The sequence below is a fragment of the Sebastes umbrosus genome, chromosome 6 (genome assembly GCF_015220745.1).
Source record: "Sebastes umbrosus isolate fSebUmb1 chromosome 6, fSebUmb1.pri, whole genome shotgun sequence".
Lineage (NCBI taxonomy): Eukaryota > Metazoa > Chordata > Actinopteri > Perciformes > Sebastidae > Sebastes > Sebastes umbrosus.
In genome coordinates this window covers 21,498,740-21,524,292 of record NC_051274.1, presented here as the reverse complement: position 1 = coordinate 21,524,292, position 25,553 = coordinate 21,498,740, and the positions used below count along the sequence as shown (strand labels likewise).

The 25,553-nt window shown below is 42.6% G+C and overlaps 1 protein-coding gene across 4 annotated transcripts in view; it reads right to left on the bottom strand.

Moving 5' to 3' along the window:
- The window catches only part of LOC119490270 (neuron navigator 1-like), a 125,101-nt gene that overhangs the window by 14,913 nt on the left and 84,635 nt on the right, over positions 1-25,553 (bottom strand). For all 4 annotated transcript variants that reach the window (XM_037773548.1, XM_037773551.1, XM_037773549.1 and 1 more), the window contains 4 exons: positions 10,575-10,713; positions 6,249-6,552; positions 1,717-2,536; positions 1,106-1,621 (listed from right to left, as the gene is read on the bottom strand). In XM_037773548.1, the coding sequence (XP_037629476.1) occupies positions 1,106-1,621; positions 1,717-2,536; positions 6,249-6,552; positions 10,575-10,713 (1,779 nt within the window). The remainder of the gene's footprint in view (positions 1-1,105; positions 1,622-1,716; positions 2,537-6,248; positions 6,553-10,574; positions 10,714-25,553) is intronic.

The window sequence follows — 25,553 nt, the reverse complement described above, 5'->3', positions numbered from 1 at the left end:
CCCCCCAGTCTCTGTATGTGAGTGTATATAGGTGGGTGTGCATGCATGTGGGGGCCTTTACTTGTTGTTTGCGTTCATAATGTAAATATGATTTTTAGCCTCCTCATTAAACCATATTCTATAATTTAGGCAATATTAAGCATCTCATGCAACATGAAAATAAACAATATCTTTCAGTTTGTGACTACCATGGGATGGTGATGGAGGTAAAGAATCCTCTTGCATTTCACCAGGATTTTTGTTTCATCTCTGGTTTTCTGATTAAATCACAAATTAAATTTAGTTTAGTTTGTTTGTGTTTTTGTGTCATTTTGGTTAGTTTGGATTCACCAAAGTCACACAATAGCACAAACGAACTAACCGACAGAGGCAGCGGTAGGCCAGCAACTCCCGTGTTCATGCCCTTTCCCCGTCGGAAAGGGCTGTTTGACGGCAAGGTAAAGCGGCGAAAATATTCTAAATATAGCGTACGTATTTTAGGTGGGCCATTTTTTTAGGTGGCTAAAATACTGCCGGCCCCGTCCACAACATTGCTAGTAACTCCTGTCTGTTTTTCCAAACTGGGGGCGTGCTGACCGTTATCTACTGTAGGTAATACACTGACTATGGATAAGTACCTCATACAGCCCCATTTTAAAACACCCAAACTATCCCTTTAAGTATATTCAGAGTATATCCTTACAAGACCACGACATCTCTACCAGTCTGTGTTTTCATTTTCATTTTTGTGGATTGTTATTATCTCGTCTTTGAAGATATGAATAGGCGTTGTTTCTCTTCATAAATGCCACCGCTGTCACAGAATGGCACCAAACCTTTTCTTGTATGATCAGTATTTTGTCATCAAATGCCAACCGAATTAGCTTTCCACATGCCCACTCAATAAGGGGAGGGAAATAAAAGATTGTAGCGTAGAACACAGTGAATAAGGTATCAAAGAACTTCCCTGAACAATAAATGATGTTGGTGCAGTTTCTCAGCAGACCAGTAGGTGGAGTTACATAGCAGCATTACAAAATATGAATGACAAAACATCTGCTTTGTATACCGGTGTGATGTGATTGGGATTCAAATATATGCACAGTTGAGTATTATTGAATCTTACCTGTCTGTGAGACCCAATGAGACTCTACTTCCAGAGCTCCAGCTGGCCGGAGGGCCTCTGTCTTCCTGTTTATCTTTGTGTCGGGACTCTAAGGTGGTGTATCCCCTCACCAGACTCTCTCTCGCCTTTTCCCTCTCCTGGGGCTCTGGGGCCAGACTCATATGCAGCGGCAGCGACTCCATGCTGCGATGCAGCCCAGACAGACGAGGGTAGAGCAGGGGAGAGGTGCTCCCTCCGCTCCCTTGAACCCCGAGAGAGGAGACCTGCCTGGGGCCCAACCCGGTCCCTGAGCTTGAGAAGCAGGCCGAAGAGTTCACATTGAGTAGAGGGGCAGGGCTGGGGGTCAGGCAGGGGCCAGTGGAGCTGCCTGCTGAGCTGACCAGGTCCTGGAGCTTAGAGTAGGGAGGAATCTTAGGCGGCAGGGAGTCCTGAACTCCCACATCTAGGCTGTTTGAGTTCAGCTTGTCAAGCTGGGCCATGGACGGAGGCTTCACCAGGCTGCGCATTCCAGATAACCTACAGACAAAGACAGACGATGTTGAAGCAAATTCATATTCGTACTTTGTCTTCTATATGAAAGTGTGTTGAAAAATACTGTTTTGTGGTAGTACCTGTGTGTGCTAGGTGAGGGCAGATCCATGCCCTTGCCACTGCTGGGAGGTCTGAGCCCCTGCAGCTTCCCTCCGTTCTCTGAGGGGGTCTGAGCAGGGCTGCCCTTCAGAGACCCTCCTCCACACTCAGAGTCAGATCCCACAGCTTTGGCTTTGGCCCTCTCTTTCTCTTTCTCCCTGTCTGTCTGATTGACAGGACTGGGACTCGGGATCCCACGACCACCTGCCTTACTCAACCCAGAACCGATCCCAGAGGCGGGTTCTTTGAGCCTCGAGCCCTGGGGCGGTTTCATCAGCCCGGAGCCTGTGTCCATGGTGGTGCTCATTGGGCGAGCTGAGCTTGGCCGCGTTAGAGTCAGGGTGCTTGTCTTTGCTGGACGAGGCAGAGAGCGGTACTGGAGAGACGTCCTGGCATTTGGAGATAGAAAACCACTCTGCTCGATGCTTGAAACATCTAGACTTGTCTTACGTCCTCCTCCTCCACCACCACCACCACCACCACCACCACCACCGCCGCCACCAGCCCCTGGTTTGACAGGAATACCCGACGTTTTGGGAATCTTCCCCGCTGTTGCAGAAGCGCAGGGTATGGGCAAACTGGCGTTGTTTGTGCCGTTATTGGTAGCTGCGGTAGGCTTCTTGAAACCAAAACTTCCACCAGTTGATGGCCTGACGAGGCCGGACGGAGGTTTACGTTGCTCACCAGCACCGGTGCCATTTCTGTGGTCTTTACTGGCATCAGAAGAGGAGCGCTGAAGGCTAGAGGTCTTCACTGCTAACCGAGATTTATCCATTGGCTTCCCATCTGATTTCACAGTACCTAGAGAGGTAGAGGAGGGAAAGAGAAAAAAAAGTCACTGATGAGTAGCTTGAAACGTCTCTGGTGGTGAGTGAGACTAACCAAGCCATATTAGGACATGATATCTTATCTAACCACCTACAAGGTCTGACTGTCTGCTGATAAAGACAAATCCCTCTCTGAGCAGACAGACAGTGTGTAGACCAGACTCTCAGCCAGCTTCACCCTCACACACACAGTTATCATGCGGTTACTCCTCTTTTTTCCATCCTGATGAACTAAAACCATTTTCTCTGGCTTTCCAGTAAGTGCACGTCTGTGTGTCACAGCTGCTGAGATTAACATGTGCCTGTGGAAAACTGGTGTTCACATTCACAACGAAGCGTGTCTGCGGGCACGAAAGTGCACGAAACACCCGGTAAAACTGAGTTTCTCCACTCTTGAAATGTCTTTCGGGGAAAGAGGGCGGAGGGAGAGATAGCCTGGTGGAACGGAGGTTGAAGGAAACTTACAGGATTTTGTTCCCAGTTGGCAAATTAACTGCACTTGTTTGGAAGTTATTATGAGAAAAAACTATTACACACATGTGCGCTGTATGTGCCACCCACACAAGTGTTAGCCCACACTACCCACGCTCTTAATTTGTATCTAATGGGAGTTGTTATGGGAGGTTTATATACAAGGCATTAACAGAGTCAAAGAACTGCTGTTGAATGGGACCCACCGGCGTGCTGCCTTGGGACATCTGGAGTCACTTAAGGGTATTGAAAAAGCCCGCAAAATACACACGCGTAGAGCCAGACATGTATATATATATACCACACACACAGTTCTCAGTGATTGGATCTTATAGGAATGTGACACTGACAACACATAACGCTTGGAGTTCTTTTGTAAATGTGAAAATTGGGTTTACATGTCAAGTCATAAACTCAATCCATCGTATAACCACAACACAGCTCGTTCCAAGAACATTAAGCTGCAGAAACACACGCTGCCAACAGGGCAGTGAGAAGCAAACACACTGACAGAATCCAGGCGTGCGTATTAATTTTGACATGAATGAAGCCTGATTTACTGACACCGGCTATGGAGACAGTGGAGCTCACAGCTTGACGCGGTGGCGTGTGTAGAAGACGCCGCGAATCACCACATGTCTGGATGCAAGAGACCTCAGCATGTCTGAAGTGACGGACATCTGAAGACACGGGCAGACGGAGAAATCCTGCATGTTGAAGGAAAATGGCTCGTTTATATTCTGCTTCCTTAAGTCTTCTTCTATTTAAGGCCACTTAAATCTCCCGGCGGTTCTCCAGGGAGACGTGTGCTTGTATATTTATGGTTGTTAAGATACAGCATCAGTGTTTATTTGTGTGTATGTGAGAGGTATTCTGTTGCAGAAAGGTGGCTGAATGTATCTGCAGGTGTGCGCCTGCGTGAGTGCATGTGACAGAAAGGAAACAGAGAGATACATGGTACATCAGCGCTGACAGAGTGATGAATACCTGCACCGTGTCCTACTTCCAAACTACATACTGATTCTAGCAGGTATGTAGCGCGTTCACACCATAAAAGTGACAAAAAACAGGAAATTAAATCAGATTGATGTTTGACTGTATGGTTAATGGGACACTATTATCCCATAATGCAATGTATAAGGGAAATAAAGTATTAATTCTATGGAAAAGTAACACTGAATGTAAACTTAACATGTGTCCACAGGGTAATATAAATATAGTTAATTTTAAGTCTAATAAGAGTTTAGGCAAGTGTTTTGGAATGAAGACTGTGTAGCGTTTATCGTACACTGAATCATTTTCTGTTAGTACAAACCAATACAATTAAAATATAAGGTTTTGCTGCTCCTCTCTCTTTAATAGCTGTAGGAGCCATTTTTGTTTAGCTTTGTTAAATAACTGAGTACATCGCATTTTGAGTTTTAAATGACACAATCACCATGCGTCCATCATCATTTAGAAACAGACACAAGGGAGTGACATGAGGACGCCGAAAAGAAAGTTTTTCAATCGCTTGCAAGCAAGCTATGGGCAAAAAAATATTTTCGCTTAGAATTTTTAATGTTGAGCTTAAGTTTTTTTTAAATACTTTGAAGCAGGCATCAAACTATAGCTTCTTTATTTTGTTACAAACGTAACGCACTGCACATTTGCATGCACTCCACTCATTCATTCACTCATTCACCTGCTGCAACCCAAACCTAGACCTTCAAACAGCAAGTAAGTGATTCCTTTATAGTGCTGATATTATGGAAGCATGATAGAATCAAGGCCGTCTCTATAGACGACCATTGAGCTTAACTACATGACATGTTATTCAGAAAAAGCAACAACCACTTTGACAAAGTTACGCTGTGCTGCTGGAACTATTTTCTTTCATTTTATAACGTAAACAATCAATTGCTAAAATTGTCATAAAAACAACTGAATGATGATGAAAATAATTGTTAGTTGCAGCTCTAAATAAAATAAATCAAACTTATGCACTAACTACAAAAAAGTATACCATATGGCTAGTATACAGTGCATACTACAGAATAAGTATGGAAGTTTGTCTATCGGTGGAAAAGTTGCTTCCTCGTAGATCTCACACTGTGTCTCCTACAATGCCGCAAACATGAAGACACACACACATTTACACACAATCCTGCCAAACCTCAGCAATGAACTGATCTCCAGCATGAGCGATAGAGACCTCTCTAAGAATGTGTGTCGCTCATTTGGTTAAATTCATGAGCTCCTTCACACTGATGAGCTACAACAACCTCTTCCAGTCCGCGTTCACTTGACTTCATCATCTGATTAATTAGAGTCTGTAACTCTGCGGCAGATTGAATAAACTTGATAGCAGATTCACACTGTTCACATCAATAACAATAACAGCCTGGCACACAGATCACAGGCTGGTTCAACACACTTGTTTCTGTCATTTCAACAGCTGGCAATGCAAACACAGGATAGTCCCACAGAAAGAGGACTGTTTACACAGACACACCACGTATCTAGACCGGCACACAACAGCACAACTAATATCCTGTTGTTTTGGTTGTCTATATGTGTGTGTAGGCTACGTGTGTGTGTGGGTGTGTGTGTGTGCTTACGTAAACAGCACACAGATGGTGTGCTTTAAAAATGCAGCTGCACAATCCGCACTATTGTGCTCTTTGTGCGTTTGTGAGAGTGTGAGTGTGTGTGTGTTAAGTGTGATGGGTGACACTCTGTAAGGCTGGCACAATCTCAGACGTGTCTGCACTCACAAACGCACGTACACACACACACACACACAGTCTCTGGTCCACTTGTTTTGGGTACAAGGCCTTTATTTAAGAGCTATAAATTCTCTCTGTCCGGCACAAAAATAAAGCTTGCATAGGAAAGGCTGGACCAATAGGAAGAAAAAAAACACTGTTAGTCAGTGTGTGCATGTGTGTGTGTGTGTATGGTTGGCTGGCAGGAAGGGAGTGGGTGGTGATGGGCGTTTGATACATGGCACCACTCTCTAAAGGCCCGGAGGGTGGGCTGCAGCTGTGGATGAATGTGTGGGACAAAGACAGAGAGTGTGTCTGTGACTGTGCGTGGGTGTGAGACTGCCAGAGAGACGGGAATATTAAAAGACAGCCAATGTGTCAGTCTACTCAGGTTATGAAACCATTTCAAGTGTAGCTATATATATTACACCTCACTGTGTGCGTGTGTGTGTGTGTGTGTCCTCTCACCTGCCACTTTCAGCCCACTCTGAGTGGTGTGTGTGATTGGGGAAGTGACTCCCACAGGTGGGTTTCTTCCTTTCTTCAACATGTTTCCGTGACCCAGGGTCTGAGGTTTCTTCAGTTCGCCCTTCCCACCTTCCAGCCCCAACCCCTGCGTCCGCGTCTTTTTCCATTTATGGGCCGATTCGGACTTGAGACTTCCTGTGTCGTAGACGCCGCCGCCCTGGCTCTTGTGGCTGGGTTTGGTGTCATCACTGTCCCAGGACAGACCGCTCTCCACCAGAGATCTCTTCTCTGCATCCGTACGCATCTGGAATGAGAAAGACAGACAAATGCTTAACAAACATTGTGTCAAGAAAATGTTTAAGAAGTGATTGTGTGAGATCTGACTTGCAGAACATCGAGCCAATAACTATTTGTATGTCCCTGGAACATTGTTTGCTTTATAGGCCTGGTTTTCTTTGCCTATCTAAATGTAAGGCAGCCCACGTAAGTATATTTTGACTGCCTAAAAGCAAAGCAAGTTAAAAAAAACTGAAACAGAAAGCATCATGGCAACAAAGTGCTTCTAAAGTGTAATGAGAGAGAATCAAAGCTTTTCTGATCACACATAAAAACTGTATGGCTTTTAGATAATCAACTTTATTGTCTGTCAACATCGACTCAACATCAAACAAACAGAGCACATTTGAAACTCATTTAAAAACACACACACACACACACACACACACACACACACACACACACCTAAAATAGGACTAACACTGTTAAACCTACGGTTGACAAAACAGTGTGAACAGGTCAGGGTACAGAGCCTATTCTAATTTGTTCAAGGTGATGTGAAATATTTTTGTAGATGTTTTTCCAGGCCAGTGGGACTTAGTTGCGTCGAACTAATGGTGAACTTTGTCAAATTGAAAGACTCCCACACACTAGAATCAGACCTGTCATATAAAACAGGCTTTATTTGTGACATTTGTTCAAAACTGAGGAAGATTAGAAGTTTATATAGATCTTTATATCTAGCACTTATCCCATTGAGGTTTTGGTGGAAGTACAACTGACTTTCTTTGCCATTTTTTTTAAATAGCCACATGAAAGCTTGAGTGATAGAAAGGCATAGGTGAGTTAATAAGCCTTGATCTAGACTTTGTAGAAGTACTATGGATGAAATCCTAACAGCTATTACGCTTGTGTGTCAATGGATCTATCTCTGTGACAACTAAACTAACTCCCTGTGCTGATGAAGCGCACATGATATAGTGGATAGCTCTGAAAAAGTGGGCCTTGTGCTGGATTTTTTTAAACATTTTAGCCACTTTTTACACAAGGAAAATAGTAAAGTGAAGAGCTGCAGACACTTCTTTCCGTTTTGGTTATTAGTTCAGGTACTGTATATACAGTGTGATACGGGTAAGAAATGGGCCTTTTTGTGTGCCACTGCTAATATAATTTAAGAACTGTACTCTATTTGTGTAATCCTCTAAACTCCGCCCCAATAGTAAAACTTTTTGTTTAAAAAAAAAATTAATTTCTCTTAGATGATTCATTTCCTGACGTCCCTTAACACAATCCATGTTACAGAGTTAACTTGGGACACTGGGAGGAATGAGCCAATGGAACAACTCATTGGATCATTTATGCAAAATCTGTACTTAAAGTTCATCACTGGCTGCAGTTTGAAAAAAAAAAAAAGGCATTTGATGAGGTGTGTAGACTCAGACAGAGCCTGTGAGTAGAAAAACATGTCCAACCCAGCCAACACCAAAAAACCCACTCTGATGTCTCATCTCCCCAGTCTAAATCCTATTGTATGCTCTATTTGAACACTTCAAAAGAGACAGCAGGGGAAGAAACTGCCCAACACACACGTGTACTTTATGTATGCAGGTACACACACAGCTCAGACACAAAGACTCACACACACCGAGCTACACCGAGCTATATATACAAAACAGCCTAAACATAATCCAATAAGGAAGAATGTTAAATTAAAGGAAATGTGAGGTCATTATTGAGTCAAGGTCTTCTGTGCGTGTATGTGGCAAAAACATATGGAAGTGTACTGACGACAAAAGACAATTTTGGGCGCTCCTCAGTCTAAAAGTCAACCTTAATTAGATTTAGATACTTACATAAGCACACATAATGCAAAATCCCTGTGTATGTGTGTGGGAGTGTTTATAGGAGTCTACATGAGGACAGATAGGACTCACGGAGACAGATTATTCTCCCCCCTGCAGGAGACTGACAGTTACACAATGCATCAGGAGGTAGGTGTGTGTGTGAGCGGTTCTCATGAGGACTCATATGCTGAATTCCTTTTTTATTAAAACCAATAGACCCCATGGGCAGGTTCACATCACATGAGGAGGAGGTATGAGTGTGTGAGTGTGTGTGTCCTGTCTGACCAGATAAAACATTGTCATTTCCTCACACACATTCCCTGATTATTGAAACAGGCGGGGATGAGATACACATCTGTCCAGATAGATAGCCGTGGCAAAACATGATAACGACGCAAACATACAGACACACACGTAAAAAAGGTATTGGGAAAACAAGGTGTATTAACTTGATTACTTGGTCCACCTCCATGTCGAAATGAGGAAATCTGGGTTTTTGTGCCACCTACATACACCACTTTCTGGCTTTGATTCTGTCTCTTAACCACATCTTCTTTGTGCCCCCGTCTCTCCTCCACCCTCATATCCTTGTTGAGTACATTATGCAATATGTGGGAGAGATGAGGAGCGGATGTAAAGCCAGAGTTCCCTTTGAGGGATATAAAATCAACAGGAGCAAAAAAGGGATAAGGTGGAGTGATAACAGAAGAGAAAACGGAGACAAAGAAATGGCTTCAGGTCACAAAAAGAAACCGATAAAGAAAAAAAAAAAAAATCAGCTGAGAATGGTGAGAGAGAGGGGAGCCATGTGTATTAGGGTGCATGATGAGGTGATGGTTGGTTGCCATGGTAATGATGCCATAGGGGGGGTTGTAATGGTTGCTATGACTCCTGCAACTAGGCGTGGAGGGAGTCGCCCCGGTTCTTGCGGCTCGCTGGCCCGGATGCAGGACTGCAGATGGCCGTGTGTGTGTGTGTGTGTGTGTGCAGATGGCCGTTCTAGACCTGTCCTTCAATATACAGTAAAAGACAAAGACCCGCACTCTCAGCATCCCTGCACTTCGGTTTCCATGGTTACGCTGATTCCCTCTAGCTCTCCCCTGTCTCTCGTTGTCTCTCTTTCTCTTAAGATCCCACTACATCCATCACATAAACCACATTGCGGAGGTGTGACCTACATCAGACACTCAGGGAAAACACGCACACGCACACTGTCTGGAACTCATACAGCTACAGATGGACCTTAAAGAACCTCAAGCAGAGCTGCAGTCAGGATTTTAAGAGTCCCAAATCCTCCTATCCCCACAGCAAATTATTAAGACCGCAGCTTCAGTGCATGTCAATGTATGACTCAGATGTTTCAATCAGGCTAATTATACTACTGAACTGGGCCAAAACTACAGGCTTTGGATCAGCTAAATCAGCCAGGGGAAATCCTGGGCCCAAACTGATATAATAAAAGTCCCAAACCTCTGAAGCAGCATTATTAACATTATGGTATTTATTATGGATTATTATTACACGGCTTTGTTGAATACTCCATTCTAATCTGTCCATCAAGGTGTATAGCAGCAGTTATAGCAGACCGTTGCTATGTATAACACACCGTTGCTATGGGCGTAGTTCTGATGTCGGACTCTGGCAGAGATTGACCATGACTCAGGTCATTGTTGTGAAATAAACCCCCTCAGAGCGATGCCCTGTCGGTGTTTATTTCACAACAATGACTGGCTCGCTGTACCATATCCCTTACGTGTAGATCAATGACTAACAACTACGTCTATGGTCACTAATCGATCATCTAAAACTTCCAAAATAACCCTAAATGCTATTAAAAATGAATCTCTTAATGCAGCCTTAAAACCCCCACAAAAGACCAAAAAGGAGTCTTGTGGAACAATGCAGCTATCCAGCATGTATTGTGTGTGTGTGTGTGTTGCGGCGGAACATTGATCGCTGCAGATGTGATAAATATCATGGGTGTGCGTAGAATACTTAATCAGGCTTTGTCTCCGATGCAAATGTCCTGCTGCCTGTTGTGTGTATTTCTGTGTCCTCTCTACAGTGACAGAGTGTATGACACATCATTCAGCACCTTATCAATACCTCACTGGATTAACAGCTTAATCAATACTACTGTAATTTACACACACTGCTAATCCGTCTGTGTAACATGGATGTGTGTGTGTGTTTGTGTGTTACTTACCACTATGGTTGAGTTTCTGCGGGAGCCGATGGGAGTGGTGGGGAGGGAGTTGAGAGTGGGACTGGTGTTGAACTCTTCAGAGCTGAGGTTATCTGAGCCGTCACTCAGACCGCTGCTGATGGAACTGCTCTCATCCCAGCTACAAGAAACAATGACAAAGAAGATGTGTCAGACAATATTCATATAGTAAATGAATAGTAAATAGTAAAACAATTGTCAGGGGGGTACATGGAAACATAGCGGAGTAGCTCAACTTATTAAAAGAAAAGATAAAAGATAAAAACCAGCATATTGAGTAGGGCTGGGCGAATTGGCCTCAATAATGATATATATATATATATGTATATATATATATATACTGTATATAACCATATAGCATGTTTTCTGGTAGTTCAATAAATAAGTAGTATAAATTATATGAAATAACCACATGGTAAAGTATATTTTTGTATGCTCCTGTGTGAATTAAATACTTGACAAATGAAAAGTACTGAGTATTTCCTCATTAATTAAGAACTTCATTGCAAAATAAACATAAATATAAAAAAATAAAAAAATATTTCCATATAGACGCATTTGTTAATTCTGTATTTTTAGGGAATATCATTTGAAGATTGCGGTTTTGTTTTTACATCACACTTATTCTTCAAATGATATTCCCTCAAAATACAGTATTTCACATAAGATTTTCTGAGAAATTTGAGTTAGTATGAGCTTGTTATTATCAATTTAGACGACATAATTGTGTATCGCGACATCCTGATATATGACTTCATCACGATACGATTCCATTGAAAGACGATAAATTATCATGTTGAATTATCGCCCAGCCCTTATATTGAGTCAGCTATAACGCGTTGCGAGTGAGAACGTGAAAATGAGTTAGCAAGCAAGAAGAAAAGTCTAAAGAGGCAGTTAAAAGTAATGAATGCAATTCAAATAAAAGTGATCAAGTAATGGATAAATTGTTAAAATAGATAGCTGAAGGGAATAGATAGAGTTGCATATTGCTAGTGTGTGTTAGAGTCAATCAGTGTGTTAGACTGTACTGTACAGTAATCAGGTTAAAGCCAGACAGATGGTAGACATGTGCTCCTGTTTTCGGGGTGAACAGATTTTGGCCGAGTGGTTGAGGTTGCCAGTTGGTAAACTTGAGTTTAAGCCCCAATGCCATCAAGCATCCACCTTTCTGAAAGTGTCCTTGATCAAGACACCGAATCCTTTCCAACTCCAAGAGGACAGAAGCTAATTATGTTCCCCCCGCAAAGATCGATCAAGTATCACATACCACCACATGCTCTCATATCCAAGAATATCTGACAAAAACAAAACAGTCTGTGACAATTAGCTGTATATCTCCTCGAGGTTTATACACTGCATGAACTCTCAAAGCTCCACCAACTCAGTTACATCAGCGTCTGGCTCACTTGGCTCCACGTCTTCCCGTTTGTCTTTTGATTAAATATTCATAGACCTCATTTAAAACGCTGCCTGCTCTATAAACCTAACTTTCACACAGCAAACACTTGGCAAACTGAAATTTGGAGCGCTCTCGACATCTTCTCAACCCACACACACAAACAAGAATAGCACTAAAGAACATATACAGTGGTGCATGCGCCCACGAATGCATGCAGGAGGGGAGCCAGGACTGTGAAGTCTGTCCGCTTGGCACACATCTGCTTAGCTATATTCCTTTTTACCCCCAAAGAGCATTCTGAAAATCCTGACATAAACAGGTCGGGATGTTTCAGCTGTGGTTACCTCTGCATGTCTAAAACAATACTATTGATAGACATCATACTTAAAGCAAAATGACACTCAGAAAATCAGCGACCCATGGTGTTTGGTGCCTTCCAGGAACTATTTCATGATTCACTGTTGTACTTTCTATGTACCCACTTTTCCTCAACTTTCACCTCAATCTTGTCTAGTTCTGCCAACATTATTCACTTCTGCTATTTGACAGCCAGAAACCTTGTGCGGTCGACCCAGGAACCAACATTTACAAGCTGGCTGCTAGAATCTCAACCACAACCGGGAGCGATCACATTACTACAGTTATGTGTCTATTGAAGGCCACTGATACACGTGTGGGCTTTTAAGAATTCTTTAAAACATACTTGTTTAATCTGGCTTTTCATTAAGTTTCTGTTTTTAGGTATTTTATTTTATATTATCTTCACCATTTTAATCAGTTCGGTGTTGATTTCTCTTATTGTTTTAGTCTTACTGTCTTATTTTAATCCTATAAAGAACTTTTATAAAAGTTAAAATAAAGTTATTTTTATGATTATTCACCAGAGTGCACTGCTTTTCAACAAATCTCGGAGAATGTGGCTGCACATTTAGTTGGATGGGTTTTCCAGTTGGGAAACTGTCTTCATCTGAAATCACAAACTATGCACTACATACCCATTATGTGTACTATCGTTAAACATACTTTTGTGTGAATAAACAGAAGTGTGTATCTTTTCGGACGCACTGAGCAGTAATTTACGTCGTCATTTCCTGAGAGCCTCCTTGCCGGTTGGAGACGTGTAACCATGGTAACCTGTGCCAACCTCATGTGACCAAAACGATGATTTGTGAGAAAATATATTACACCTATAGCAAATTGAAATCTTATACTTACAGTTAAACTGAAGTGTTATTTATGTTACAGAGCTTTCCGCCAACGTCGGCTATGAACATAGTCCTCACTACCGCATTGCATTGTGGGATATTTATGTCGCCGTAGTGTCCAGCGTTGCATACTGTAATATTTCACCTGAAATAGTATGCAATTTGCGTACTACTGGTGTCATACTAAGGTTTTGGACATACTAAAAATCTCACATGCTGTTTTAGCGTACTGAATAGCATGTTAGTATGGAATTTCGGATGCAACCATGGTGAGTTGCACTTTTTATTTTATAACACCACGTATCTAATGGCTTCATTACATAATGGTCTATTATAATTGTCTATATTATTGTCTCTTTAACAATAGATTTCTACATCTTCTGTACGATTGTGGAATGGCAAAATTCAAGGAATTCAGTTCGGAGTTTTCATTTATCAATTTATCAATTGTGATTGGCGTTTGACCATTTCCTGTGTGGTGATAAAATATAGGAAAACTATATCTACAGTAATATGACCAATGAAGGTATATAAACCTAATTGGAACATATGTGTCATCTTGCTCAACACGATGACTTGTAGGAATGACGAAGGGGGAAAGTTGGGGAGAAAAAGGCACATCTGAGAGTTGTGTTTGGTTATGTGGGTGTACATCCACATGTGCTTGTATACATTAAGTAGGTCACGCTCAGGAAGTTAGGGGGTTGGGGGGTTTCATCTTATTAGGGTCAATAGGTTAGACGGATATCGTACTATACTGTAAAACAAGTTGAGAGGGTGGGGCTTGACTAATGAGGTCATGTATACTGTGGCGGCACAGGGGAGGAAAGTGGTGGGCCTTCCGGTTGGGTGCCTGTATGGGTCACACTGTACCCTGGGGGACTTGAGGGCGGGGATCAGGGGGAGAGGGGCGAAGGGAAGCCCTCTCTGTCTCGCCTGTGGATATGTAGACACAAAAAAAGAGCAGACGAGATTTTACGTCTGAAGTGGCTGTCATGCTGCCTTGTCTATATGCCAGAGTAGGATTAAGGGCAAATTTAAGATTGGGTCAGACACATCCAGAGAACCGACCTACACTTTCTCTCTCCATGTGAAACGCTAACAAATTTAAAACGTTGCAAAACAACCTGGTAGTGGGATGTTATACTTCCACTGGATTCTAGTGTATTTTTAATTACTACAGCATTGTTTTTTATTCTCAAAACAAGGCACAACAATGATCATCGCTAGATATTTCACATTTTCATTTCAAATTAATATTTACAATTTTTTTAGACACCATAAGATCATCAAATTGTTTGTTTTATGTTGTTCTTCCAGGAAAGCTTGGATTCTTGTTTTGTACCAGATTTCTATTTACTCTGTGGTACAAATATGCGCAAATAATAAACTTTGGACTCATCCAATTTGAACCCAATACGTGTGTATATGACATTCATTCCTCATTGAACAAACTGGGAGAAATACCTCCTCAACACAACGGTGGTTTACTATCAGCACTTCTCTAAAGCAACACCTTTCTCTTCATATCCCGCTATTTTACTTCAAAGCTATCTGGGTGTCCACCAGAGCTTTTGTGTGTGATAATACTCTCTTTGATGAATAATTCAGATCTGATAGGAAACAGAACAAACACAGTGTCTGCTGGATTTGGTGTCACTCAGCCGACAGATTTAAAAACAGGATCCCACAGAGGAGATGGAAGAGGTCAGGGGTCAAACTTCACAGACAGCACCAGCAAAACGGGTGGATGAAATATAAAATAGACGACTTCATCTGACTTATCGTTGAGATTCTCTCATAGTGGATATGAAGAAAGAAAATCAAGTATTTTAGGGCTGCAACTATTGATTATTTTCTCAGTTAATCGATAAGTTGTTTGGTCTATAAAATGACAGTGTTTCCCAAAGCCCAAAATGACATCTTTAAATGTCTTGTTTTGTCCACAACTCAAAGATATTCAGTTTACTGTCATAGAGGAGTAAAGAAACCAGAAAATATTCACTTTTAAAAAGCTGGAATAGGAGAATTTTGACTTTTTTTTTTCATAAAAAATTACTCGAACCGATTAATAGATTATCAAAATAGTTGGCGATTAATTTAATAGTTGACAACTAATTGATTAATCGTTGCAGCTCTTAAGTATTTAAATCAAATCAAAATCCCAAATCTACCAGACCAAGAAGAGACGTTCCATTAAAAGCTGCTTAGATGAGAGGAAAGGTTGCCTCAGAGACTCAGAAATTAGATGAGAGTTGAGACGATGTGGCAGCCAAGGGGAACATAAGGCATCGTAGAGTTCGCCTATGAGTGTGTGCGTGAATTTCAGTGTGACTGTCTTGGCAATGACTTGATCTGCCTTGAGCTTTGACCCACGTTTCTCCATTCTGTGAGAAGTAAATCTTTACTCAAGTTCCAAAACATCTCAGAAATGATCTGCTGAAGGTTTCCAGCTTCATGCAAGGGCATTTCTTTTTGTAAAAACACCGTCTGTCCAAGTCTGTCCAAAGGTTTTTTTTCGGCTAAAAAAATAACTTTCTTATTTCCAAGCCAAAACCTGATATCCTCAATCAGTGTCTGCCAATATACGGCTGCACCAGATCCACCGTCATGTCATGTCAGCTCTGCTTTGCCATCTATAGGCCTCCATCAACTCCACTGGGTGAGATAAAAGCGAGTTCAAAAAGAGGGCGATGAAACACGAGGATACTCAAGAGAAAAGGGTGAAGTAGCGTGTGGGGAGAGAAGAAAGAACCGAAACGACAAGCGTGAAAAGAGAGAGAGAGAGCTATAGTGGAAAGAGAAGTGCTGCTGATGACACATAGAAAACCTCCTCCAACATCTCAGGACACGATGAACTCTCTCAAGAGGATGATCTCTCAACTCTCCCTAAAAAAATCTTCCACCAACTTGCACCTCAATCCGCTCCGACCTTCCTTCCTTTAATAGCAGCTTTTGAAATCTCCTGTAATAATCTCTCCTCGCTCCGCCTCGTCTTTTTCATTCTTTAGCAGCAGCTGCAGAGACCGAGAGGATAATATTAGCACCCAATTCATCCTCATCACCCCTTTCACAGATTACCAAGTGTCTCACGGAAAGCACCACTTTAGTAAAGCCACTTCCCTGTCACATTTGTATTCATTTTAATAAGCCAATCCAACATTTTATCTACCATTAAAAAGCCAGCCAGCTACTGAACTTAAACGCATACATTATTGTAGGCTGAGAGTGCAAACCATGACCATAAACCACATCTGTATGCCCTACTTATGGATGTTAAATTTCATTGGCCTTTTGCGACTTCAGACCTGATCTCGAGCTAAAGAACACAGCTGGAAGGATCATTTTCATGACACTGAAAAATGGCACCCTATGACTGTAATTTCATAAGCAAAATGAATATCAATGTTGATTTGATTTAGGCTGCAATAAATGTCAATTAACCTGATATACGCTTGATTAAACTCATTGTTCACCTCCACCTGACCGCTGGTTTCATTCTGCGCATCATGTGCAAAATGCAGCATCCCGCTGGGCTGAGAATACGCCACATGGACACACTGTCATCTGTCATCACGAGCCAGCGGCACACGAGTGGTTTCCTACTCTGAGAGGAGCCACAGTCCAGAGCAAACTTAGAATACATCATCTCTCAGAAAATGCATGCTGCAGAATATTTCAAATGGTTTGAATATTTCATTTTAATTTGACAGATTCATAAAGGTCATGGTGGTTGATACAAACAACATCCTCCTTTCACAGAGACATGATTTCTTTGTTCCTCATATTCTGCAGAGAGGACCGGCACACCCACACAAACACTGAGCCTCACAGACTATCAAGAGAATAGTTGAATAGCTGCTGCTGAGCTTAATAGTCAGCTTTTATTAACAGGCTTCTGTGTTGCTCCACTATTCAGACTATGGAGCTAATTGCTCTGATCTCAATGTGAATGCTCTCTTTTTTTTTTGCTGCTCATTTTGAGAGCTCCGCACTCCCTTCTCCCTCCGTCTCCTCTCCGTCTCGTCTCCTCTCCTCTCCTCTCCTCTCCTCTTTGAGGTTGAGGAATAGGAGAAAGAAAGTGAGAGATTTACACTAGACCAGACGAAGAAAAAGCCACTGCAGAGACAAAGCAGATTTGCCTGCGGTTTGTGGGAGCAGTGCTTGCTGGGAGTTGGAGTCTTGCCAGCCTCAGGGAGCAGACTTAACAGTATTGGCTGATAAGCTGTTCCATCTAAACAAACATTTGTCAAAGCTGCATGGAGGCCATTTCGAGGAATGCAATGCTGATGCTCTACTTGACTTAGCTGCATGATCAGAAGATGGTTAGTGATTGTGGAAGGAGACAGACTCACTGTCTTACACAGACAGGCCTAATAAAAAAACAATTAAGTAATTACCTGATCAATAGTCAATGCACATTATAGAGAATGTTAGTGCACTTATGCAAAGCCTGCTGCCACTATACAACAGATCAATAACAAGGAGGAGCAAAACATCATTATTAATCTTGTTATCTAATTATAGCTCACTTTGCAACAAAATCTGAATATTCCACCGGACCAGCAGCAAGGTGAAATGATTACAAATGTTCAGTAATGTCACCTTCAAAAATCCCTGTGGAGTTTTAGGCCTCTAGTAGCGCTACGGACATCATTTATCTTGTGCATGCTTGGTGACGCTATACACAGTAGTATCAATGGAGCCACACTGTTCCACTGATCAACAGGTGGTGGTAACGAGCCAAGATATGCTGCAATGCACCAGCGAAGGCAGTGAAGAAGAAGGCTGCAAACTAGTAAGCATGAATGTAAACAATACTGCATTTAAAATACTTTAAAAAAAATATATGAGGACGGAAATACACTCAAAATATTTGTTAGATCTCAAGGATACACACAATGTGTTTTGGCGAGTAACACTGAGTGTAAACATAACTTTAAAGATACAGTGTGTAAGATTTGGCAACATCTAGTGGTGTGGTTGCAGATTGCAACCAACTGATAACCCCTCCGCTAACTCCTCCCTTTCCAAGACTGCGGTAACGTGAGCCACCGAGTGCAAAACCATTGTAACGCTGTTCGCCTCACTCAGAAGACATCCTTACCATAATAACATTACTTCAGAAGCAACGGAAGTCAGACCACGGCTGGCGGTACCACGGTTTTGCACTCTGCGGCTCACATTACCGCAGTTTCACAAGCGTGTCGAGAGAACTACGGTGGCCTTCAGGTAACATAAATATGTGAAAGGCTCTCTCTAGAGCCAGTGTTTGGTTTGTCCGTTCTGAACTGTAGAAACATGGCGGTGCAACATGGCATACTCCGTGAAGAGGACCCACTCCCTATGTAGATATGAACGGCTCATTCTAAGCTAATGAAAACACAACAATTCTTAGTTTCAGGTGATTAGTGTATACTAATGAAAACATAGTTATCAATATTATATTCCATTTCTGCTAATAGATCCCCCAAACGGTTACACACTGTTCCTTTAAGGCAGCGATAATGCAATCTAGCCAACCAGGAGCTGGCAGGACTTACTATTAGACCATAGTGGAGCGGATGAGATGAGAATATAGAGGACAGGTAAGAAGGTGTTAACTAGTAGAGGAGACAAAGTTTGTGAAAAGGATGCGATGACACAGGAACAGAAATGTAGAAAAAAGCCTCTAAATACAGTACAAATATAATGGTGAGATGAATATACAGTGGTTCAACTCTTTGTACCCTCAGGGGGTTAAACACATTTCATTCAGGGTGATATTTGGACACAGTCTCTCTCGCTTGCGTGAAAGCATGGAAAGTGTTTCTGCAGTCCTACAATGGACAGGAACTTTCCATTCCTATTAAAATCCACAGTGTCACATGGCAGAACCCAAAATGGCTAAATCAGACGGGTTCCTGGTTGTAGTGATGCCTTTTCAGGCAAATGGAAAGTAGGGCACTGCCAGACTGGCACTGGGCAGTCGGCTCAGAAACCGGAGGGGGCACGCATGAAAGGGCTGCTGAAGTCATTAGATTCTCTAAATATGTGAGACTGTGACTGGTGCTAGAGATGACAATGAGGGGAGATTCATTGTCTGTGCTTGTGTATCTGCATTCAGTATTTGCAGATGGATCTCAGATCTGTTTGAAGAGGCATAAAACAGCTGGAGACTTCTAAGGCCTCTAAGTCATGAGAGGGACACGGAGAGGACACATCTGCCTATTACAGCAGGTGTAAGAATGCATGAATAATGGTATTAATTGAGTTTAGAAAGTTTGACAGACAAAATTTCAAGAAAAAAAAAGTTGAACTAAGAGGTCAACCATAAAAAGAAAGCGAGAAATTCAGCAGCAACATTATGACTCGCTATCTGCTTCAACATCCTCTACAGGTTTCAGTCTGGAGGCTTAAACAGGATGTAACAGAGATGACAGTTTTCTCAAAAAACTCTCACAATGACACTGGTGTAAACACACATCCACCCACACTCACAAAACAAAACTAAATGTCCCATTTGCGGGGGAGAGAAGCATGACCGGCCACACCCTCCTTCTCCAACACAGTCATGGCTGCACTGACCATCTGGGAGGCTGAGTCTTACAACATGGTGTAGATTTGATTTAAGCCTCAGAAATGTTATAGTAAAAATTAGGGCTGCACGATTTGGAGAAAATATCTAATTACGATTATTTTGACTGATGCGATATGATTTGCGATATTATATTATATGTCATTTTCACTGAAAAACATGTTAAAATGATTAAGGTGTGATTTTTGTGGGGATTTGTGCTAAAAAGAGACATGTTCTTAAGTCTGTAGGATATGGTGTGTAGGCCAGGACATCTCTGCACTAGAACAATATTTAATTTAAAATGGTATTTTGACACATATTTCACCTTTAACAAATATTGCGCCTCCTGCAATTTGAAAATTGCAGTTGGCCGTATTGCAATTTTGATAAAATTCTGATAAAATTTCGATTAATCTTGCAGCCCTAATAAAAATCATGCTGACTGTGCATGAGCTGGCATCAAACATGTGTGAATGGGCATTCACCTGATAAGATTGGAAGAGAGGGTGAATGCGGCCTGTGTGCACAGATGGCTAACAATATGGGTTCCTGGATCACTTCAGCAGCTTATCATCAGGAAACAAACACACACACACACACACACACACACACACACAGATCTGTGCTTCACCTTGGTGGCTTATAAGCCAACCAATCAAATGGAGAGTAGAAATAGGAGGTTGAGATGTTATCAAAGTACTCTTCCAGGCTGGATGAGCATTTAAAACGTTCTGTAGGTCACATTGATTGTTTAAGATGTATCACTGATGCACCATATATGGCCACGCAAGAATTCCCTCTGCAGGCCAAGCCCTATTATATCTTGAAAGCCTCAAACTCTTGACACATGAGGTACAGTAAAAACACAACACTGCAGACTGTAATACTATGGTGTCTATGGTGATCATGGTTTACATATCTGCGATTGCACTTCAGATGCAGGCAGATTGATTACAAGTGTCGTTTCAGCTACGTATATACATAAAGTATCTGCCGTCTGCTTCACTCTAGAGTCATGGTATGTTCTTATAAAAGCTATACGTGCTGTGCTGACCTTCAGTCCCACTCATAAATTACTTTTTAATGATGACGTGTTGTTGTCTGGATGCTCGGGGCACATGTCGAGTAATTAGCAACAAATCTGTCGTTAAAAATGGCTTTTAATTAGCCACCCAATGCAGGTTCTCTGCCGGGTTGTATTGTTAAACACTTACAGTAAATCATTGACAAGAAACACAATTAAAAACTAGATTGTGCGAGCAGCCTGCCCGTTGAGTACACAGTAAACAGAGAAATTAATTTCCTCTTCAGCGTTATTTATTGTTGCCTCTCTCCGTTTCCATGATGTGGAATGGAACAATGTGTGATAGCGGCCTGGACACATACACACGCATGCACTTACACACATACATGCACACGCCACACGCAGCAGTATTTGCGGCATTACAGGGGATTACAGAAAAGGCTGGAATTAATGAGCTCGTAATTACTGCTAATTCCATCTGCCACCAGGATCAGAGCAGACCAGCGGCCTCAGCCAGCGGTCCTGTAAGTGTGTATACGTGTGTGTGAATGTGAGTCCGTGGAGGGAAATAGGAGGTCACATCCCTAAATGGCCATCACAGAGGAGAAACCCTGTTGTGCCTTTGACAGGCATATCCTTGACAGCTATGGCCTGGGGGTTTAGGACACACACACATATACACTCACAAACACAGATACACATCCAATGCACTAAATTACCATTGTCCCCTGGAGGGAAGCTTGAATTAGCTGTCAGAAGTGTGTGATGTTAGTGGCTGGTGGGAACGGCAGCTTTGTTCAAGTCACTGCTCCGCTGAGGGTTAACAGTAAAGCCAGCCAGGCTGAGTATTACTGGCTTTTTAGGTGAGTGTAGAAGAATATTGAGGTACATCATTCATCCAAGGTTTACTCGCAAGGACGGGGACACATTCTGCAAATGCTTGGGGCTTTCTGGATGGAAAGTCGAGGCACTGAAAAGGCACTCAGACGCATCAGGAATCCTGGTCAGTTTTCTTTTCTGAGTGTGGGGGAGGTGGAGATAGATGGGTGAAAACTGTACAGCTTAAGAAGTGAAGAAATTGCTTCGGCAAAATTCTCCCCACACAGCAAATTTATCTCTGAATCTCATCTCTCTACTCCGTGACCTCCCCAGGGTGGCCGACGAAGTTTGCTCAGAGTTCAACACATCGCAGCCTGAGAGCCAACTTGGCTCTGAACTACATCATCGCCGTGAAATAAAACAGGACAGTTGAAGCGTTGGAAGCCTCCAAGCTTCATATAAGGAACTCTGAGTGGTGTTTATAGTCTTGGAAGCAAAAGTTGTGTGACTGTTGATCACGCTGACGCCTTCTGGGTCATCTTGATCTTCTCCATATTGTAAGCCCCAAAAAGGAAAACAGTAGGAGAAGGGGGGTAATTCGTCTTTTGTATTTGTCTCCTTCTTACTCAGCTTAAATAGGGTTAAAGTTTAAAGGTCACTGCCCCCCAGTCTAAACACTGACGCTGATGCAGGGCTTTGAATGCAGCGACAATACAAAACAATGCCTTTTGAACTTATGTTGCATAAATTAAAGCATTGCTGAATAAGAATGGGTGTAACCTGTTTCACAATATCTCCACAAAATAATGATATTAGTGTAAAGAGCATGAGAAATTAGGTCAAAGCGTGTTGGATTTCAGAAGACATTAAAATGTCTCTGTGTGTTTTAGGTGGTGACCAGCAGAGCTCTCATATGACCCAATAACCTTTGACCCCCCTCCCAAAGTACCGTGAGTTTCTTCCAAAGTCCTTTTCTTCTCTACAAGAGAGCAGGAAGCAGAAGAGGGACAGCACTCCTGGGACAAGGTGGAACAGCCTTTTAAATCACCTCCATAAGTAGTTCAGGCTGGGGTACAGCAGTGTGGAGCGCTTCCCAGCTACAACTCAGGGGCTAAGAGCTGAGGAGGAGCTAACGAGGGGAACCCCGGCACGCAGAGGCCCAGGATAGGGGTTGGATCCTGGGGTAGAATTTCCTCTGGCCTCCCTCCAGACGTGTCAACGACAACAACACTAGAGTGAAATACGATACAGCTAACCTGTTGGGTTTGGGAAGGGAGATTGTTGCACAGAGCCAGGTTTAACTACTGTTATTAACTGAGGAATTAAATTGTGATAGGATGGCATTAATTTACAGTAATGAGGATACTGTTAGTGTGTGCAGCACTATAAAATCAGCCCTTTCATATTCGCAGGGAGTCAAATACTGACGCTTTGTCACGTGCCGTCAGCACAAGGCACTCTTTAGTGTTGGTGTGAGACACACAAGCTTTCCAATAACTACAGTGTAAACCCATCTGCGTCAATATTAAACGCTCACGGAAAGTGCGCCGGGAGTGAGGTGACGTAGCTTTAAGAGCAAAAAGACACACACTGGGTGGGCGGGAGGGTAGATGTATGGGTCCAACAAACACAAGGCTTTCATCCAGGAGACCGCTGTTCGTGTCCCGTGCGTCACATTACAATCAGTTGTTCAATCGTGTCCCCTGTTCACAACGTTCAGTGTCATTTTCACTGGACAAACGTTTTAAGCCCAGCCATGTTGTTTTTTCCTAAACCTAACTATAGTGATTTTATTGCCTGAACCTAAGCAAGTGTTTTTTGTTTAATTCACAACATTAAGCACGTGTTTACTGCGACTGAAAAGAGTGACGCACGAGTGGTCTGACAAAGCGTCAGTATACAACGAGTTGGGATAAAAAACACGTTGATCAAATGCAACACAATAGGGAACTATCTCCCCCCCAATACACACTCATACACACACACAATGCATGCACATATAGCAGATGGAGGAACTGTGATATCATGATGTGAGCCGCTGTTCAGCGGCTCAACATGGCTACCAAATTCCTCAGTCACAACAACTGGTACAGATCCGTAAATAACATTTCAGGGGGCATCATCTCCCGACACAAAGAAAGTTTTTTCCCTCCTCTGCCTTCAACGTTATGGCCAGTTCTTTATTTTCTGATGACGACAGCTACTCAACTAATGCCACCACTTGATTATGTGTTAATCTTCCAGATTAGTACCCGCAACAGCAGTCAGTCTCCACATTGCTGTGAGACGTTAAATGTGCTGAGTTGAGTGGATCAGTGGATTGTGGGCTGATGGGACTTAAGAGGCCAAGCTGCTGCATCTCTTTAAGAGTAAATAAAGAGTAGACAGAAAGGAAAAGACAGAGAGAAAGCAAAAAGTGATGGCGTAGCTTTTGTTTAAATCAAATCAAGCTGCACAAAGAGGCTACAGATCGGAGCAGAACACCACTGAGCACCTGCCAAAGGTTGTCCAAACACCATCTGTACAAAAAAGAATGAAAGGCCCATTGACTGGAGCAGAGATACTCTTTCACTTCTCCTGGCTGAGATAAAGCAGACAACTATTAAAACACACACATTACTCCCTCGCTGTAGGGGGGGACAGACAGGTCGCTGTATGTGAACACATGTGGCGGTGACCGACAGGCCCTGCAGGAGCACGCACCCATCACCTGCTGTCACTCATAACACACGCACTCTGGTCATGCCACTTAAAGTTGTTACAGTGAGTTTAGGAGACATTCCACGCCCTCGGGCCGCTCAAAACGCACACTTCACATTCCAGCGAGTGTATTCTGGGGTCCCACTCCCTAATCCTCTGACATATGCATATGCATACCATCGCACGGGCGCGCGGACACACACAAAAATAAAGTGACGGATCCAGAAGTTTCAATAAAACCAAGAACTGTGGCTTCGAGTCTGTTGCCAATCGTCTCACTTTACACTTGACTCAAAGAAAACTCGGAAAGTTTCAGTGCAGGACATTGTCTGTGCTTTTTACTCGCTCTACATTTCATAGAAAACTACTTTGCTATCAGGTGAAAATGACATCCAGGGGTTGTTATTCTCCGAGGTCAGGCTTACGGCGTTCTCTCTCGTCCTCAGCTTGCCTGTTAAGGTGCTCTGTTGTCTGGCTGTAGGTCCCTATCTGGCTTTGATGTGACAGAGGAACTCACTAAACCACGGGGGCACCACCTCATGAAAATCTGAGCTCTGTTTGTGAACACATGGGCTCCTGTGTGTACAATAAAAAAAGAGTACGAGCATGTGTCTTACAAGCACAGGTTACAAGCATCTGCTGTTTCGCTCTCGCTCTCAGGTCTCACTAATGACCTTGTAGGCAGCAGGGCAAGTAAACTTGTTCACTTGATTGCAAAACATCAAGAGTCAGTGGCCGCATGAAACGACTTCAGCCATGTGTTTTTCTACATTGTGGCCTTCCAACTACACTGACTTGACCTTTTTGGCCACCGAGAATCAAGCTATTTGGGAATAAATCTGAAAAAATGCTGGAACGCCTGGCAGTAAAGTAAAACTTTTGTGACAATTTCATATGTAAATTGTCATGTTTGATCAGCTGCTCAGATGCCCAGTAGAAGAGATTCAAATGTTTTTGATTACTCTGCCGTTTCTATGTGAACAGGAACAGGAACATCCAAAAAACACACCTGTGTTGATAGAAGGCTTTCATCACCTAATCTGTGTTTTTGACTGCTGAAGATTAATAAAGCCTGTTTATGAATCACAAGGGTGTGACAACATCGCCAACAGGCTAACTCATCCAGCGTCTGAGTCAGCAAAGTGTGTTTCCAAAACAACGTAATCTATTTTTGACCCGGAGCCCGTAACTCTAGCATGACGGACAGCTTTTGTGTGTTTTTGTGTGTGTAAATAAACAACTTTAGTTACTA